Source organism: Rissa tridactyla, chromosome 15 (genome assembly GCF_028500815.1).
Source record: "Rissa tridactyla isolate bRisTri1 chromosome 15, bRisTri1.patW.cur.20221130, whole genome shotgun sequence".
Taxonomy (NCBI): domain Eukaryota; kingdom Metazoa; phylum Chordata; class Aves; order Charadriiformes; family Laridae; genus Rissa; species Rissa tridactyla.
This window is the reverse complement of record NC_071480.1, coordinates 10,558,059-10,574,893: the sequence shown is the minus strand read 5'-3', so window position 1 is coordinate 10,574,893 and position 16,835 is coordinate 10,558,059. Positions and strand designations below refer to the sequence as shown.

Sequence of the window (16,835 nt, the reverse complement as noted above, 5' to 3'; positions counted from 1 at the left end):
GCAAAACTGCAGATGCCAATAATAACACTTGCATCATGACAGATATCCCTGTAAAATGAGAAATCTGCTGATGAAGTCAAAAGATTAGGATTCTTTTGAGTGGCATGAGTTGCCATTTCAGGAGCTGTATTTTTGCAAGTGGTTTTGAACGTATGGCCCTGTAATGCAGAACGGTTCCTACTGCATCGTGGAGCGGTGGGAAGCAATGCAGAAGTCTGGGGTTAAAGTGTGCTGCTTAAGACTTCTGAGACAGCAGAACCCGACTGGTCATCTGGACCCATTATCTGTTGCATAGCATTGTGCACATCCTTGTGTTCTACAGACGGTGTGCTCATTGCCCAAGACTTGCCCTCTTCACCCAGAAATGTTGTTTTATAAGACTCCACATGTATCCTATGGACATTCTGCCTTGATTCCTCATATGTGCCTTTCCCATCTTCTGGAAGGCTGGATGCATGAGGTAAGAGAGTGCTCCGAGACCCATCGATGGGAATCTTTAACTGCTCACTGGAGGTAGGTTCTTGAGACACATCTGAAGATCTCATGAGATGCTGAGTATAGATGCCTTCAGACAGAGAGCCAGACTGTGTCTCACTGTGCACACGCAGCCAACGATGATGCCGGCTGAAGTAGTTGTAATGTTGATGTTTCCCTAGCTTTTTCTTCCCTAAAAAGCTCAATGGCTGCTTGGAGCTAGAGGACTTGTCTATGCTTTTCGGTGTAAGCTCTGACATTGCTAGATTGTTCATATACTCTGTGCAATATTCAGCATTAGTATCAAAGGCACCACACTCTGTCAGGCCTTCTTTCAATGTTAGGCAAGGCTTCATCTCGTGGACTTGGAGAACATCAGGTGCACTGCCACCCAGGCCACTGCCTGCCTGCTGGGATATGTCATGTGAGGAGGAGTAAATCAGGTCTAATTCTCTGGGGCTTAATGCATCGCTGGAGTCGTAGTCACTGTCAGTTGGAAGGAATACTTCAGAGCAGCCTTCTTCATCTGAGCAGGGCTGGGAATCTGCAAAGAGAACTGGTTAATGTTAAGATAAGTACAGGAGAGAAATTGTTTAACTCTCATTTATGTATTTTTTTTCTTAATTTAGAGTCAAATCTACAATTCGGAAAGTGTATGTTTCCGCTGTGGAACTGTCCATGGGCCTAGATGACAGCAAAGACAGCAGTCAGGGAGGATTTACAGCTGTGTTAGAGAGGTGGTAGTAGAATGAGGAAAACGAAAAAGGATTCATGTATTAAATTAAGTTCAGGGAAGAATTTTAATTTGAATTGGGATTAAGTTCTGAAAGGATCTATTTTCTTTCCTCTTGTTTTCACCAAATTTCATAGAGATGGAGATTTTGGAGAGAGAGGAACTCTAATCCAGGTTCTGCTTTTATTAAAGGAGGCGGTTGAGTTACTCCAGAATTGTACCACTGTAACTGTGAGCAGGGTGCAACTGTATGTGTGCGTAAGAGGCTTGCGGCAAGACATGGCAAAAACTACCCTTTTGCCCATCAGGTGGATTATGTATGTTCAAATCCAAAGTGGACGCACCTAATTGAAAAGTGAATTTGTTGACCAAAACTCACACTGGCACTGAAATCACTGCTGTCTTTTGGCTACAGAAGGATCAATAACATAATACATTCGTGGCATATGTGGCAGAATGGATTGATGCTCCCCTGCCCTGGATAGTTTATATTAAATCCGAGGAGAAACTGTAGATTTTATACAGTGCTGACTATTCACTTTGACCTAGCATAAGTTACCATATAGCACAGCAACAATGAATCAAGCCCATGCGAGACTCGATAATGCTCTAGGTTGCGTGGTGCCAGAGCCTAAGGATTATTTTGCGTTCATGGCCTGTAATACAGGGAAAAAATTAGCTCAGGGAGAGATGCTGAGAAACAACAGCACTGTGTAATGGAGCGAATCGAAGTACCATTGTCTTTGGGTTTCTTTTCTTTTAACCTAATCTAATCAGAGTAGATTTATTCCTTTTTCTTAACTGTATAAAACTGCCAATTTGAAAAATCAAATTATTATTACCAAAATGGTCATGGCAGTTGTTTACCGCAGCATCTGTTGCTTTTGTTTCTACAGTTTCATTTACATGTTGCTTAAAAGATAGCTCAGCAGAATGATGGTTTAGATTTTTCTCCAAAGTTCTTATTCTGCTAGCAAATGAGGTGTTACTGTTTCATTTGCTTCATCTTTATTTGCTGTGATCCATTTCTTTCATCAGTTTAATTTTCCAGATGTTCAGAGAAGCAATAGTGGTCTATGAGGTGGGTACTTATTTGTGTAATTTGGTGTTTTGAAGTGCTTGTCTAAAACACTGAGAACACTGAGGTATATGAAAATGACTAGTAAATCAAACTGGAGTATTGGCACTAAAATGTGCTCTAACAAAACAAAGCAAGAGGAGCATAAGAAAGAATTGCTCCAAAGCAGAGGAAACAGTCAAAGCATGGAAAGAAAATGGCTGTAATATCAGAGAAACAGAAGGTGACAAGTGGAGATTATGGAAAAGTTTGACTTAGATTCCGCACAAATTATTAGAAACTATGGTGAGGGACAGATAGATACATGAGTGATGAGAAAGGGCCAATAACTTTTGCTTAATAACTCATGTCCCACCAATCTAATAAACCCCTGAACATGCGCACAATTCGTACGCAGGCATCCTTAGATTTCTGAAGAGCTTTTGACAAGCTTCTTTACCACAGATTCTGAAGAAATGAAGCTGTAATTGAGATAAAGAGAAAGCTCCCTCCATCTATTAGTTGCAGATTGTTGGTGCAGACAACAAATGAAGTAGTCGGCTTTCACTATGGATGGATTTTACTAATTCTGGACGTTGTGGATAAGAGAGTGATAGCACTTGTCCCTTCTGACATGTTCATTAAATGATCTGGAATAGTGAGGTGACAAAGTCGGCTGATGATGAACACTTATTCTGAGTAGTTGAAAACAAAAAATGATTGTAAATACTGTAGAAGGATCTCAGGATATTGAGTGGCAAATGATTGGTAAAATGCTTGTTAAAATACCTCGGCAGGTATGGGAAAAAATTTACTCCTTTTATAAAATGAAACACAAGAACTGTTAGAATTAAAAGTGAATTCAAAGATTTCACTTGATGAACAAAGAAAAATTCTCTTACCGCTCACAGCTTTTCTCCTCTGGATTCTACCCTCAGGTGAAGGGGGAGGTGAAGGAAGACAATCTAGATGTGAAGAGGTTGAACTGATTTTCTTTTGGGAGTGTTCTTCTGAAAGATCCACAAGCTTCATTATGGGTAGGCCAGCTGCTGGCTGCTTGTATCTTGCGTACTGCAGTGCTTCTGTGATCCATCTCATTTCCCTCCAGATCTCATCAATTTGCTTTAGAGAAAAAACAGTGAAAAGCTACAGTTAAGGCTGTCTATTAATTTTACTTAAGTGTCTACTTTCTTCAGGTGCCCCAGCTGGTGTGTAGTCACTGCCGACAGAGAGAAGCAGGATCCCCCGACAGGGCACTTCAGATTTACGTGGTCTGAACTGCCTTTGGTTTGGTGCTTGTTCTCCTCCACCACTGCAGAGGCTGCTTAGAACCACAAGACTCTCAAATTAGGTACCTCGATTAAGAACGTGTAGTTAGAAGGGGCGAATCTAGGCCTAAACTCTGACATAGAAAGAAAATGAAAATTGTCTTTTGGTGGAGTAAAAAATTTGATCAATTTGTAGCACACTTGAAAGCTGGTTTCATTCTGTACTGGCATGAATGCAAGTCTTCTTGAGCATCCTTGCAATCCCAGGATTATGTTCAAAAGCAGAGTGCTCAGATCATACCTAGTTTTTAAGAATAGAAGAATCTATATACATGTGGAAGAATATATATACATCGAGGGCTGACGCACAGCTATGAGCCAAACCGCAGGATTTCTTCCTTATCATAATTTTGGTCTGCATGCATTTTAATAGTATAAATCTACACTAAGACAGTTCTAATACATGCCTGTTGATGGCAATAAGAGACAAGTGCCTAAATCAACCGCAGGATATAGCTTTAAGTATCTGTGCGGAGAGGAAAGATGCTGCTTAATGTGGGTCTTGAGAATCTTTTGATAATGGATCACTTTTAACATCTTCAAGCAATTCAAGATCTTTGATGACTGAGCAAATATTGCTGCAACCAGCAAATGACAGTAGCCGTGCGTATAATATCCTGCTGCTGCAGTATCCTTTCTAGAACTTCCCTTGTACTACACTTCCTACAGAAGATCCTGCATTTAAAGAAGTGAGCCTTCATATTAATATTGCAGCGTTTAAGGGAAACTGCTTTGCAGTTACACGAGCTACATTCTGCAAGGTGCAGAATGAGAGCCCTGGGTCAGGAACTGGACAGGCAAAAGGGAGGGGAACTTTGTGCAGTATCATCAAATAGGGAAGTAACAGAGGGATCAGTGAAGAGGAGACTGCAGGCTGATATATTGTAAGACGAGTTCTCCAGCACATACGCTTAGCTGGAGATGCTTCTTCACAAAACGCGCATTCAAAGTGTGAAATTTATTGCCAAAGGATACTGTAGATGCCAGATTAGCTAGGGTGGTTCTTGATGAGCTGTGCTGGAGACAGGATAGCTGGATAGATGGATCTTTGTTTTGACCTAGTATGCCCATTTTTATGTAAAGGTGAAATCCCAACTCCAATGATGTCAGTGCAAGCCTTGCCACTGAGTTAATTTGAGCTAAGAATATACACTGATACGAATAGCAAATGGTTCAGAGATTAATTCATAATCCTACATCATTTCAAGACTTCAATGTAGCTCCATGAAGAGAATGCCAGTTAGCAAACGTCTTACCTATTTGATATCGGAGATTTTATATTTCCTTTCTGTGATCCTCTTTCAACCCTAAACAAAAATCATACTGCGTGCTGTTTAATAAAATGCAAATCCTGTCAGTTTTTCTCCCTGATGCCGTTCTGCAGTGTCTCCTGGGATAATGGACCAGTCATTTTAATGAACTGTGGTTCTTTTACAGTTTGAAGCATTACGCTATATAAATTACAGCTTAACTTCGGTTTTAGTTTCAGTGTCTGTAGATTTTTTTTCTGGCTGTGTAACATTCTGGTAAAGACTCCAAGTACCTTATCTGCTGGATTTTTATTATTTTTTATTTATTTTTACTTTTCAGTTGCCCTCTGACTTCTTTTCAGAACTGCATTTATATAGACTCCCTTGCTCTTTACAATGTTTGGTTTGTGTAGTGACTTCAACACTGTCTTAGATCTCGGATCACACAAATGCTCTTGCGGTTTTGTGGTCACCACTGAAGATTGCGGTATGTGGTGGGCTGAGATATTTTTGCAAATAGGTGGAATACAGCTGGTTTTCATTTGAGAGGAAACCTGACAAGGCTAATACACTGTCACAATAATTCAGCACAAAACACTGAAGTTTAAAATGTTCTCCCCTGTTTTCCCAGCATATATATGTGACTCAAACACTTTGGAGAAGAGGAACACAGAACTGTCTATACAGTGCATGTATATTAATATATATATACTTATTTTTGATGCAAAGGATAAAAATTTTCCAAATTCTCCTGCATGCTGGGAAAAAGTTAGATTTTGTGAGCGTGAGAATGGGAAGATGAGAAGGAAGGAGATGATTGAGCGGTGAAAGTACAATGGAACATTCCTCTCCGCCCCCCTGCAGGTTGCCAAAAGCTCCAAAGTGGACAAGGCAAAGGGGATCTGAATTCAGAGCAGAGGGGAACAGAAATATTATCATCTTGTTCATAATTACGGAGGGTGTCCTGGTTTGAGGTGCAAATATACTATCAATGGGTGAGTGGTTGTCTTGGCCCCTATTCCAACAGAAGATCACTTGAATATTAAGAATACAGAGCTATAAACTTATCTGCACCTCACTTGTAGAAAGACAGATCAGCCATACCCATAGATGCACTCTGCAAAGGTCATGAGTTTTATCTATAAATAACCAATTGCCAAAATGGTTTGCAAAAGGACAGGCCGTGCTACGCTGCACAACGGGGTGCAGTTTGAAGATCCCTGGGTTGAGTAGGTAAGTCCTGATCTGGGAACAGTACAGGAAAATCAGTGTGAGAGACAGAGAATATGCAAATTAGACAAGTGTGATAACATTTGTGATCCTTCTGCATTGGGGGACTGAGGCGGTATCACTGCGCGGTGCTGGACAGACTTACTGATGCTTTTGGGGTGGGCTTGCCATCTTAAACGGAGAGCTGCCTTCTTCACGGTGCTATTGTTGATGAAGGTTGTCTCCATGACCTAGTCTGAATTGTCATTTTAATTTTTTTCAATCGGCAATTTATCATGGTGAAAAATGTCTTCAATTCACAAAGACAGAGAAAAACTCTTACACAAATGAACGCCCAAGCATGGTACTAGCTTACCTCACATTAGATGGGAGTGAGTTTTACAAGCAGACTGACACATTTCTTTATAACAGTCTAGTATAACTGTCATTTGATTTTACCCATAAAAATGCTTGTATAAAAGCAACAACTAAGGAAATCATGTTCTGGGTTTGAATTTCATAAAAACAGAATTGCACTTTTGATACAACTGCTCTTTTTATGATGTCTGTGAATAATTCTCCATTTAGATTTCAAATTACAGCCCTATGCAATTTTTAAGAAAGCCACCTTAAAATCTCCTTGGAATAGTCAGAAACAGACTATTACCTGTATGTAGTCTATAACTTGCTGGTGTCTTTGTTTGGCTGCAGCGACTTCACTGTCTGAAATTGCTTCCCTTAGGGATTGCTGGGTTTTCAGAGAGTCCAGCTCTATGACAGCAGAAAGGCGGCAATACAGGCTTATAAATTTTTCCTTGTAACAGCAAAAATGAACTGTGAAAAGACCAAGTGCAAAGGAAATACTGTTATATTCTGGTTATGAAATATGAAATCCTTCGATTTCAGAACACAAATTTTATTAAATATAATTATTAACTCTCTGGATGGGTTACTTTAAGCTAGAAATAAATAATACAGGCTCTGATTCTCCTTTCATTTACACTGGATTTACTCTGCAACTTCACCCATTTCAAAAGAGTCATCTCTAATTTACATCTAAGTGAAGAGATAATCAGGTCCTCAGTATGCAACTCCAGAGGCTATTTTGCCCTTGATAGCTTTAATCAGAAAGGCTGTTTCTGTGGCTTTTATAGCTCATCATTCCTTTTATCAAGGAAGTAGTACATGACTGGAAGATGGAACTCCTCTTTTATTTTTTTTAACTGTTTCGGAAAGAAAGTATCATTTTGGAGGATGATAACTTCCTCATGGGCTAGGCTAGCTTAAATCAGTAACTTAAATGTAAATGACTCATCAGTAAAAGCATTTAAGTGATATCACAGTTTGAGTGAAACAATTAAAACTCTTTTAGGTGTTATACATTATCCTCTGAACTCTCATGCGGAAGAGTAAGCCAGAAAGTTCAGGAATGACCTCTTGCTTTGTGTAATTTGACTTTGGCGTAGCACAGAGCTCTCTGAGCTACGTCTAAAAGAGGTAACTAGATAAGAGAGAGTGCAGCTACAGCACCGTGGAGCTTCACCACTGTCAATTTACCTGGCCTCTTAAAGCTACATTCTTCCAGAACCTGCAAACGCCGCGGCAAAACTTGCCAGTCATCTCTGCGAGCGGCAGTGCAGACTGAGTACTTGCCGAGGAGAACAAGTTTTCAGAAATACTTCCCCATTCATTGGTGCTTCAGTAAATGCAAGCATACAGCCTGATCTTGTTAGAGCAGTGAATGCCAGTTGGCTTACTACTGCTACTTTTCTGGATTGTGGCATGATATTTTTCAGGGTATTTCAAGTGTAAATTGCATCTGTTCTTCTTATCATAAATATGAAAAAAGAAATAAAAACAGTGTTGCATGTCAATTTATCCCTTGCAAACGACATGATAAGAATAATTGAGAAGAATTTATCAAACTAAGAAATCCAGTAACACAAACATCATTAGCATAACAATAAAGGCCTAATCTGAACATAAAAATCCCACAAAAAAAGAGTGAAAGAAAGAATTTTACCTTCTGGTTTCCCAATGATGCCTAGATATTGCAGGGATCTAGTCTGAATAGTGTGTGGTCTTACAGTATATATGCCATATGTGGTGGACTCTTGAGTGAATTACAGCCGCGGTTTCAGCTTCAGTGCTGAAGTTTCTAGCCTTTGTGGTTTTAAGTCAGACCCTTTAATGTTACTTTAACAAATGTTACTTCAACGTAGTCTTTTGTGGTTATGCAATTATATAGTTGGTAGCCACCAGCTAATGGGGAATGGAAGCTTCTAATATTTGAGATGTGAATCACGGTCACTTTATAGAACATCAGGGATACATATATAATAAGTCATATAGAAATGTCATCTGCCTTTGGTCAGATGATTGCTTACTTAAAAAAATACTCAAAAGTAACATTCAGCTTTCCATACTGTGCTTTCCACGAACTGTTTTCCCACTGCAGCAACACTGCTAAACAGAGAGGTCTGCACCCAGAATGCCATTTGAGAGAGAGCTCTGTTGCATGTTTATCTGCACCATGTCATCCCATTCAGCGCCTATTGCTTTGTCAGCCTGATGCAAACTATATCGCAGGAATAAGAATGTCTTCTGCCTGTTGCACCGCATAATGAGAGTTAAATAGTCTGCAAAACCGCTAGTGCGGAGATTAATTTCATCAGAGATGAATACACTTCATGCATTAATTTGCACAGTGAATGCAGCAGCCACCTCTCATATAGAGAAGTGAAACGCTCAACATACAGAGTCTAGCTGTAGACTGCAGGGTTGTTTGTCAAGAAGATAGTTAAGTCTGGCTTTAGGGCACTACACCAAAGCACTGACCTAACTCTTCTAGCTCAATTAAGTTAGTTTTCTTTTAAAGGGGTAACTTGGCAGGCTACAGCAGCTCATGTATTGTCTGTCTGTACCACTCATAATTTTATGGCAGCTCAGCTGTCATCTGTCCTCCCACAACAAGCATAAAACCCAAAGCTGTCACAGGCACCACTTTGCTCTGGCTGATGTGGCATAAATGCAATTGTATATTCCTGCCTGACCCAAATGAAGCTTGTGTTGCTGGATGATGGTAGGTCATGGATCTACCGTCACTGCAGAATCATAGTCTTGCTAAGAGCCTCCATTAACATCTTGTTGCAGTTTAGGCTGGGCTGGCCACTAAAGGAACGACAGATGCTCTCTTGTTCTCCATTAGTGACTCTAACAGCACCTAGCAAGGCAATATAGGAAACAGGATAGTGTTGGCAATGGTGTCACATAAACACCTGAGAGAGATGTCACTGAGGACACAGTTGCTACTGGAGACCTATTCTGTAGTGGCTCCTTGTGTACTGACTCCGTCAGTTTTGGCTCATATCTTTCTTCTCCAAGGCAGAGGAAAGAAAGATATCCAGTTTCACAGGCCAGAAGGAAACAGAGGAGACTAATGTGTAAGGCTCAGCAGTCCCCATACTTATAATATTATTTCTAAAAAGAACTATTAAGTCTTTATGAGCTGCTTTTATGTGGAACCAAAGAAGAAATGAGAAATAGAGGACCTTGAAGCTAAAACATCTTATGCCTTCTGTGAGACAGCTGGAAAACTCTGTTTTGGGGAATTCTTACCCAGTCCAGTGCAGTGGAACAAGAGGGCAGAATCTGCTACAGCACAGGATGTGCTCCCTAAAGAAATAGATTCAAGTCCAGTGCTTCAGCATTTTTCACAATAACAGGCTTTTCCTGCACCACAGCAATAGGGCCGAGTCTCCTGCATTTGTCGAGGAATCAGAAGGAAAAAGATGACCCTCGCGAGAAACTCCACTCAGACTGTCCGTAAGGTTGTGAGGGGGTCAGACCTTGAGTAGGACTATCTGCGATCAGGGACTGCAAAAATTCTCCTCTACAAAACAGGTGATTATTCTTGTAACAATTTAGAGGGATGTTTTTTGCGTCTCCTTTCACGCTCCAACCTTGCTACGTTGCGTGTAACTTTTTTCGTTCTGTTTTTTTAAAGAACATCATCTTCCAAATAAGCTTATAGACACATACTGGATAACTGTGGGCTTTGCTCTATGCTTTGCATTTCAATAACGATTGCTACAGTATATGCTTTAACCGCTCTGCTCCCTCTATAACTTGTACACAGTTATAGGTAGTGTTGTTGCCAAAGCCATCATGTGATTTATTGACTCTCCACTGGGACAAGGAGGAAAACAGATACAACTTTGTGATTTTATTATAAGGAGACTGGGTTAATATTTCTAGGTGAAGCAAGCTACTATACCGAGTTCAAACATCTGAAGAGGGAGGTTAAGAAATCCTGAGTGTGGGGTGTAAGGATTATTCTGTCCTGGGGCAGTGCAGACGTCGTCTGAGGCGGGGAGCAGGAGAAGAAAGGAGACATTGTGACCCAGTTCCAACACCTCCTGTGTATACAGACGGAAGTGCTTAGCCTGTAGAGGGACACGCGCGGGGGAAGAAATAGGAGAGAATTACAACATGGCACTTATATAAACAACACCCCAAATGATATAAAACATTAAAGAAAATTTGCACAACATCAAGCTCGGAATTTTTATAAAACATAAATATTTGGGGGGGGAGCCCTAAATGTGGGTTCATGTCACTACATAAAATAAAGATTTAAAGCTGCAATGTTCCACATTAAAACAACACACACAGGCACAGCCCCCCTGAAAACAACATTTATGTTTCTTATTAGGCAGAAAATGATCACATGCCATGTGCTTTTCAAGATTATGATTGCATAATTATGTGAAAACATGAAAATGGATTCAATTAAAAACCTTTAAGATTCAATTTAGGGTTGGTTAAGAGAAATATGCAGCTCTCCCTCAGCACAGCACTGAAAAGGTTTAACAAGTGCTGCAGCAAGAGAAAATGGCACACACAGGAGTTGGCCTGGGGCTGCTGTAGGGCTGCTGTGTGCAGCACTGCGTTTTACCCTGGGTATGCACGGTCCATGATTCTGTTTACCACAAAAAATAATGAAAATACATAAAGAAATCTGTAGAATTAAAAATTCAATTCACTCACATAGAAGTTTGGTCCCGAGTCATCAAAACATTTACAACTGTGTTTAACTGCAAGGTCATGTTTATGTCTATTTCTCATGCACAATAGTTGAGTTTAAATGCTTGGCTGAAGTGCAGCCTAAGGAACATATTGCACAGTGATTTACATATTTTAGTCCCTAGCTCTAAAAAAAAAAAAAAAGGAAAAGATGCACAAAAGCTGTAACGTCCAAGAAAATACACTAGCTTCGAGACCTGTACAGAGCCCTATTGAATTAGAGTGACTGACCACAAGGCAGCACACCATCTGTCTTAATTTTGGATTTACTTGAGTCTTACTTGGCTCTTCCCAGGCTAGAAGGTGCTGCACTGATGGATTCCTTTTTAAAAGCAAAGCCTAAACCTTTCAAAATCAAGAAATGGAGAACCAGATTAATTTATTTTAAGGCCACATCTTCCTAGCTGCACAAACAGACCTTGAAGTGAGTATAAAGATGATTTACTTCTACTTTAAGCCCTCTTTACCCTTATAGACCAAAATAAAATCGAATTCATGTAAACAAGAAACAAACTCCTTAGCTTATTTTTTCATGGATCTTTCACATCGTAGATTATCCTCCCTGACTTCTTTATTTATTCACATATGCATTTCTTGTACCTGAATGTAAAGCCAGAAGCCAGATACCTCTCCTCACCCACAGCAATCTGGAGGTCTGGAACTATGCGTTTTAGAAGTGCTATGTTTATCTGTGTGTAAAAGAATAGCAAAACGCTGTGTCTTCAGCAGGCTTTTCATACACCCTCACTATTACCTCCAAAAGAACAGTCAATTGCCCTGCTTCCCTGGAAAAATACCTGTTTCTTCACCAGCTGGGTAAAGGTGCTCATAGCTACTAGTTTCTTGCAAAAATGCTTATTTGCACCTGCCTGAAGTTGCACAAATATGCTAACAGAAGCAAAAATAAAAGCTTATTGAAAATTTGTCTCTTAATCCTTATATGTTCAAATATCCAGGAAAATAACTTTTATTGAAGATGTTCCCCCCCCCACGCACACTTAGAATAATGGAATATAAAACTTCTCTGCTTTTCTTTTCTTGCAACCGTAACATTTAATCCCTACTTGCAAGTTACACAGTTTGTAGCTTTTAGTTGTGTTCTTCAGAATCAGTTTTTTAAAAGGTGATAAATACCACAAAGGAAAATACCTGATGCAGAGGTAGATTGATCTGTTTAAGGAGAGCTTTCACTGCCATCTGGAGCTCATACAAGAACAATTGAGTAGGGCAGTCTGAAGTATGATCCATACTTTCCACAGATTCTGAGCCAGAAAGTGTTTGGATCCATTCCCACTCATCTCTGTATGTTGAGTCAAGTTAAAATTAGAAATATAACAAAAGTTCAGTGCACAAGCAGGAATTCAGTGTATGTGCATTTGGGATCTGTTGATAGTTTCATTCTCATATAGCAAAACATTCTAAACTTGCGCAATCTTGATTGTTTGTGGTTAAAAATCTAACTTTGAAAAGTTTAATTTTTCTAGCACATGTACGTGAGGCTGAACATTCCTTGCAAACCTCTGAAAGTCCAACTGCCTTTGAAATATTTCACTAAGGCTTCTCACTCCAGGTTTTATTTTTCACATACTTAATTCCCTATCTACCACAATATTTTAAAAAGCATGGTTGGGAAATGACAACAGCGGCAATTAGCAGGAAGGTTAATTTCTGTGACAGACTCCATTGTACTCACTGGAGCCAAAGAACTTCCTGATTTGTTCAACATATATCCATTCTAGACCTGATAAACATGGGAATCATCTTTCTGGATCAAATCCTTAATTCACCCTGCCCAGTATTCAGGCTTGAAAAGCAGCCAGCACCAAACGTTCAAGAAAAAAAGGACAGGAAACCCCACTACAAGACAAGTAATAGATGTGGTACAATTTGCTCCTAAATAAAGAGCTGATCTTAAACTTCAAGAGTCAGAGAGTGTTATAAACTCTGAAGCACTAGGCTTTATAGTGGTTCCAAAATTTTTGTTAGTATTAACTATTACATTCTGGGTATCCTTGTTATCCATATTGATCCAGTTCCTTTTTCCTCATGCAAAATTGTCAGCTGGCTTCTGAAACGATATGGGATTAAAAAGCTCCAGAAAAAAGCCAATAAAATGTGTTGCCCGCTAGGCAGGGACCAGGCAGTCCAGAGAAGTGCACTTGCCCAATAGATAAGGGAAGCAATGGACAAAGGGGAAAATGGCTTTGCCAGAGCAGAGCCGCTGAGTGGCTGATAGCATTTGTCTGAATAGGTGTTTTCAATTGCTGTATGTTTGCTGTGGATTAGAGCAAGAAACCAGATATTACACAAAAGAATAAACAGAAAAATCACCAGCTCCAACACCCCATGGGCTGTGAAAATCAATGGAAAGGTTGACATTGAATTCACTGGAGGCTGAATCAGGGCTGCAGGCTATGATCTTCCTGACAGATATATGGAAGATCATTACCACTGTGCAGAATTTGAGCGACCAGAGACTACTGTCCTTAGAAGTCAACGGGCTCACGTGTATGTGTTCCGGATAGGCCTTCAGATTGCTGGAAAGACGCAGGGACACCTGTTTTGTTCTGCGCTGCTCTCTGTGATGGCACACACCTGAGCCAAACTTTGCTGGCAGCTACAATTTTGCAAAGGCAAAATTGCCTTAGCATTTAATTTTTTTCAGTTGTTTCAAACTTAAATCAAATGTTCTCTCTCTACATGCGTGTGTGTAAATGTGTATATATTCACTTACTTGGAGACATTGCTGTTGTCTCGGATTTTAACGTGACACAGGACATTAGGCAACTTCTGCAACACAAGCACTTTGATTTGATCCACAGAACTGCAGAGTTTAAGGTAACCCAGATACAAGCCGGGAGGGAGGCGTTGCTGACTTCGTTTGTGATAGGAAAGTATGTCCTGTTTTAAGACATAAAAATCTCTTTTTTTTTTTCCACATAAGCGGAAGAGTTTGGGATCAAAAAGCAACAAATGTTTTTACAGCCGTCTTTTTGTTTCAACAGTGTTCCCAATTCACAAAGCATTTAAGCACATGCTTAAGCATATAAATAATCTCTGGTAGTTTGGATGCACTTGGATAACTTTTTACTTAAAGCCATACACAGGTTCTCTAAGCTCTCCACGTCATACAGGAACTGGCTTTAAAAAAACAGCGGTTTTGATCTTCTACAGCTGTAGTATTTAGACTAGCTTAAATAACACCCAGCTCCGCACTCCTGTCTGATCATTTCAGCAGCGAGCTGGGTCAGGGAACTGATTCAGCTGAAAAGCAACTCAGGAGAAGGAGCAGTCATTTTTCAGCCAGAGCGGTTCCCTGGGTCACGTTTGGAGCAGAGCAGCATTGGGAAAAAACTATGACCTGTGCTGCATAAGCCAGTGCTGTCACCAAAGAAATGCATGTGGAGTCACAGCTGACATCGCTCGAAAACCTGTTCTGTATCACCTGCTGTCAACAGGAAGATCTCTGTGAGCGGGGGGGCTGGGGGTTTGCAAAGTTTAATTAATGGCTGTGTTTTCTGAACAAATGACTTTATCAACAGATAGAGCTTTGAAGGAATTAATGATGGCGCATTTGCTGAAGCCAGGAGACATTTTTAAGGCTATGTATAGCAGTCCCCCAAAACTGCCCTAAAAATGATGTCTGCTGCCATCCTGAGAAACGTGTGCTTCTGCAATGGGTGAGGATTAAGACGCCTGGCCTTATGCCTTTCCTCTTGGAACCATCAAATTATCTGCCAGTGCTATGCTTGGCTCTGACCAATGCAATTAGACCCTCATTTTCACAAGCACTTCATGAACAAAATACCCATTCGATGATTAAACAAGTAATACAAGAAAGGGTGGGCATTAGATAGGAATGTGTAAACCATTAGGGGAACATTTTTTCCACTAGGATCTCTGTGGAAATCTGATCAGGCCTGCATTTTGGGTTTCCTAATATAAAACTTTTGCCCAGATTGACATTTTTCTACACCTTTAACACATTTTAATACATTAAATCTAACATAGATCAGGTGAGTTTTATTGTCTTTTGGAAATTTTTTAATGTTTCTTAGACCTGGTAATGTATATTTTGATTGCCTGTCAGTTTCCGGTACGAAAAGCACAGTCTCTGCCCAAGAAAGTGCCTCTGATTCAAAATTGAACCACAGCAGTCATCGTCTAGTTGAGGCTACTAAAGAAGGGACTAAGACAATGATTTGTCTTGTAGTGTCTTGGGTAACTACGCAACTGAGTTTTAGAGAGATCGGCTACTGACATTTTTTGAGAAATAGGCTGCTGTTACCGACAGAAAACATGTCTTAATCTTTACGTGAACTATCTATGTTTAACACGACTTTACAGATTCCCTGATTCTTGAAGGGCTGAAAACCCATGGCACTCCGTGCTAACTGAACTGACTATGCGAAGCAACTTCGAAGGGCAGTCCTTACCTTGGTATTTTTCTAATTGTGAAGTCTAGGTTCTTCTTCAGCAGAAATTAAAGGAGGGTTATGGTCAGTAAAGAATTCTTTAGCAACTATACCAGGCTCCAAGGAACCCCACAGAACAAGTTTATTAAGTAGAACAGTAAAGTTTTAAATCTAGATTTAGTGTTCAAGGCTGGATGGAAAAATCTTATGGAGTGTAGAAATTGTAAGTGTCTGTATAGGTGCTTAAGAACATCCCAGAGAATTTTAAAGGTTTTTATATCCCTTGCTACAGAATTCTATAGCATGGTTTCCCGAAACTGATAGAAACTCTACTATTCTCTGCTAGGACTTTGAAGTAATTTCTTTAGAATCTCATGGATATTTTACATATTAAGGATCTGATCCCAGACCCACTGGAAGTAATACAAGTCTTTGCTTTCAATGGGAGCCTTGCCATTAATTTTATTGGGCACTGGATTAAGGCCTAAAATTCTACAAGACTCTTCCAAAAATCAGGGCTCTGGCACAGGCTTTACAAAAGCAAATAACATACAGTAAGAGAAGCAAAGCACTACCTGGATAGTTATAAGCAAGATGTCTAATGCTGTTGGCTCCTCTGGAGTTGAAAGGGATTTCCTCTGGCTTTGTAGTTTGGATACCTGCATCCATTTGCCATTAAAAAATGAATAAAGACTCTCCACTTCTCTTATAGTAACTATCAGCATATTGCCATGTCGATCCTTGATTGGCTCATAAAAAACTCTGCCTAAGTTGTGAGTTCCCAGCAAATTCTAGAAAACAAGCAAATTATAAAATGAAAGTTATTTATCTCATATCAGGAGAGTGGTATTTTTTGAAATTTAACTTTGTGCTCACTGACCTCGGTCCTGTTAACTTCAATAAACACTATAGACACACGGTGTTTCTCAAACCCGTGCCCTACAGTCATATCACTCAGTGGCAACAGGAAAAGTTCTTCCCTACGTTGTGTTTCTGGATTGAATTGTGGATCCTCTGATGTATTTGGTCCATCAGCGTTTAGTCCAACATTTAATGGAGAACATCAGAAAGGCTATTAGGACCCAATGCCTTCGTAAAAGGAAACACTGCAAAGTAATTCACTTATTTGACAGAGCTTCCTATTTTTGCCCTGTCATGTAAATATAAAGGATGCAGTTTTCAAAAGCACTCAGTGTTAGTCTAGCGGTGATTCCTTTGGTATCAATGAAGCCCTGCTGATATGAATTTACTGAAGAGCTAGGTACTTATCTTCAACTCCCCATA

The 16,835-nt window shown here is 40.0% G+C and overlaps 1 protein-coding gene across 1 annotated transcript in view; it reads right to left on the bottom strand.

Moving 5' to 3' along the window:
• Positions 1-221: 221 nt before the first annotated feature.
• Positions 222-16,835, bottom strand: part of ANKFN1 (ankyrin repeat and fibronectin type III domain containing 1) — a 126,787-nt gene continuing 110,173 nt past the window's right edge. Inside the window, exons 13-19 of the mRNA XM_054221745.1 lie at positions 16,127-16,342; positions 13,871-14,037; positions 12,286-12,436; positions 10,328-10,496; positions 6,719-6,885; positions 3,167-3,386; positions 222-1,018 (exon numbers count right to left, since the gene is read on the bottom strand). Of these exons, the coding sequence (XP_054077720.1) occupies positions 222-1,018; positions 3,167-3,386; positions 6,719-6,885; positions 10,328-10,496; positions 12,286-12,436; positions 13,871-14,037; positions 16,127-16,342 (1,887 nt within the window). The remainder of the gene's footprint in view (positions 1,019-3,166; positions 3,387-6,718; positions 6,886-10,327; positions 10,497-12,285; positions 12,437-13,870; positions 14,038-16,126; positions 16,343-16,835) is intronic.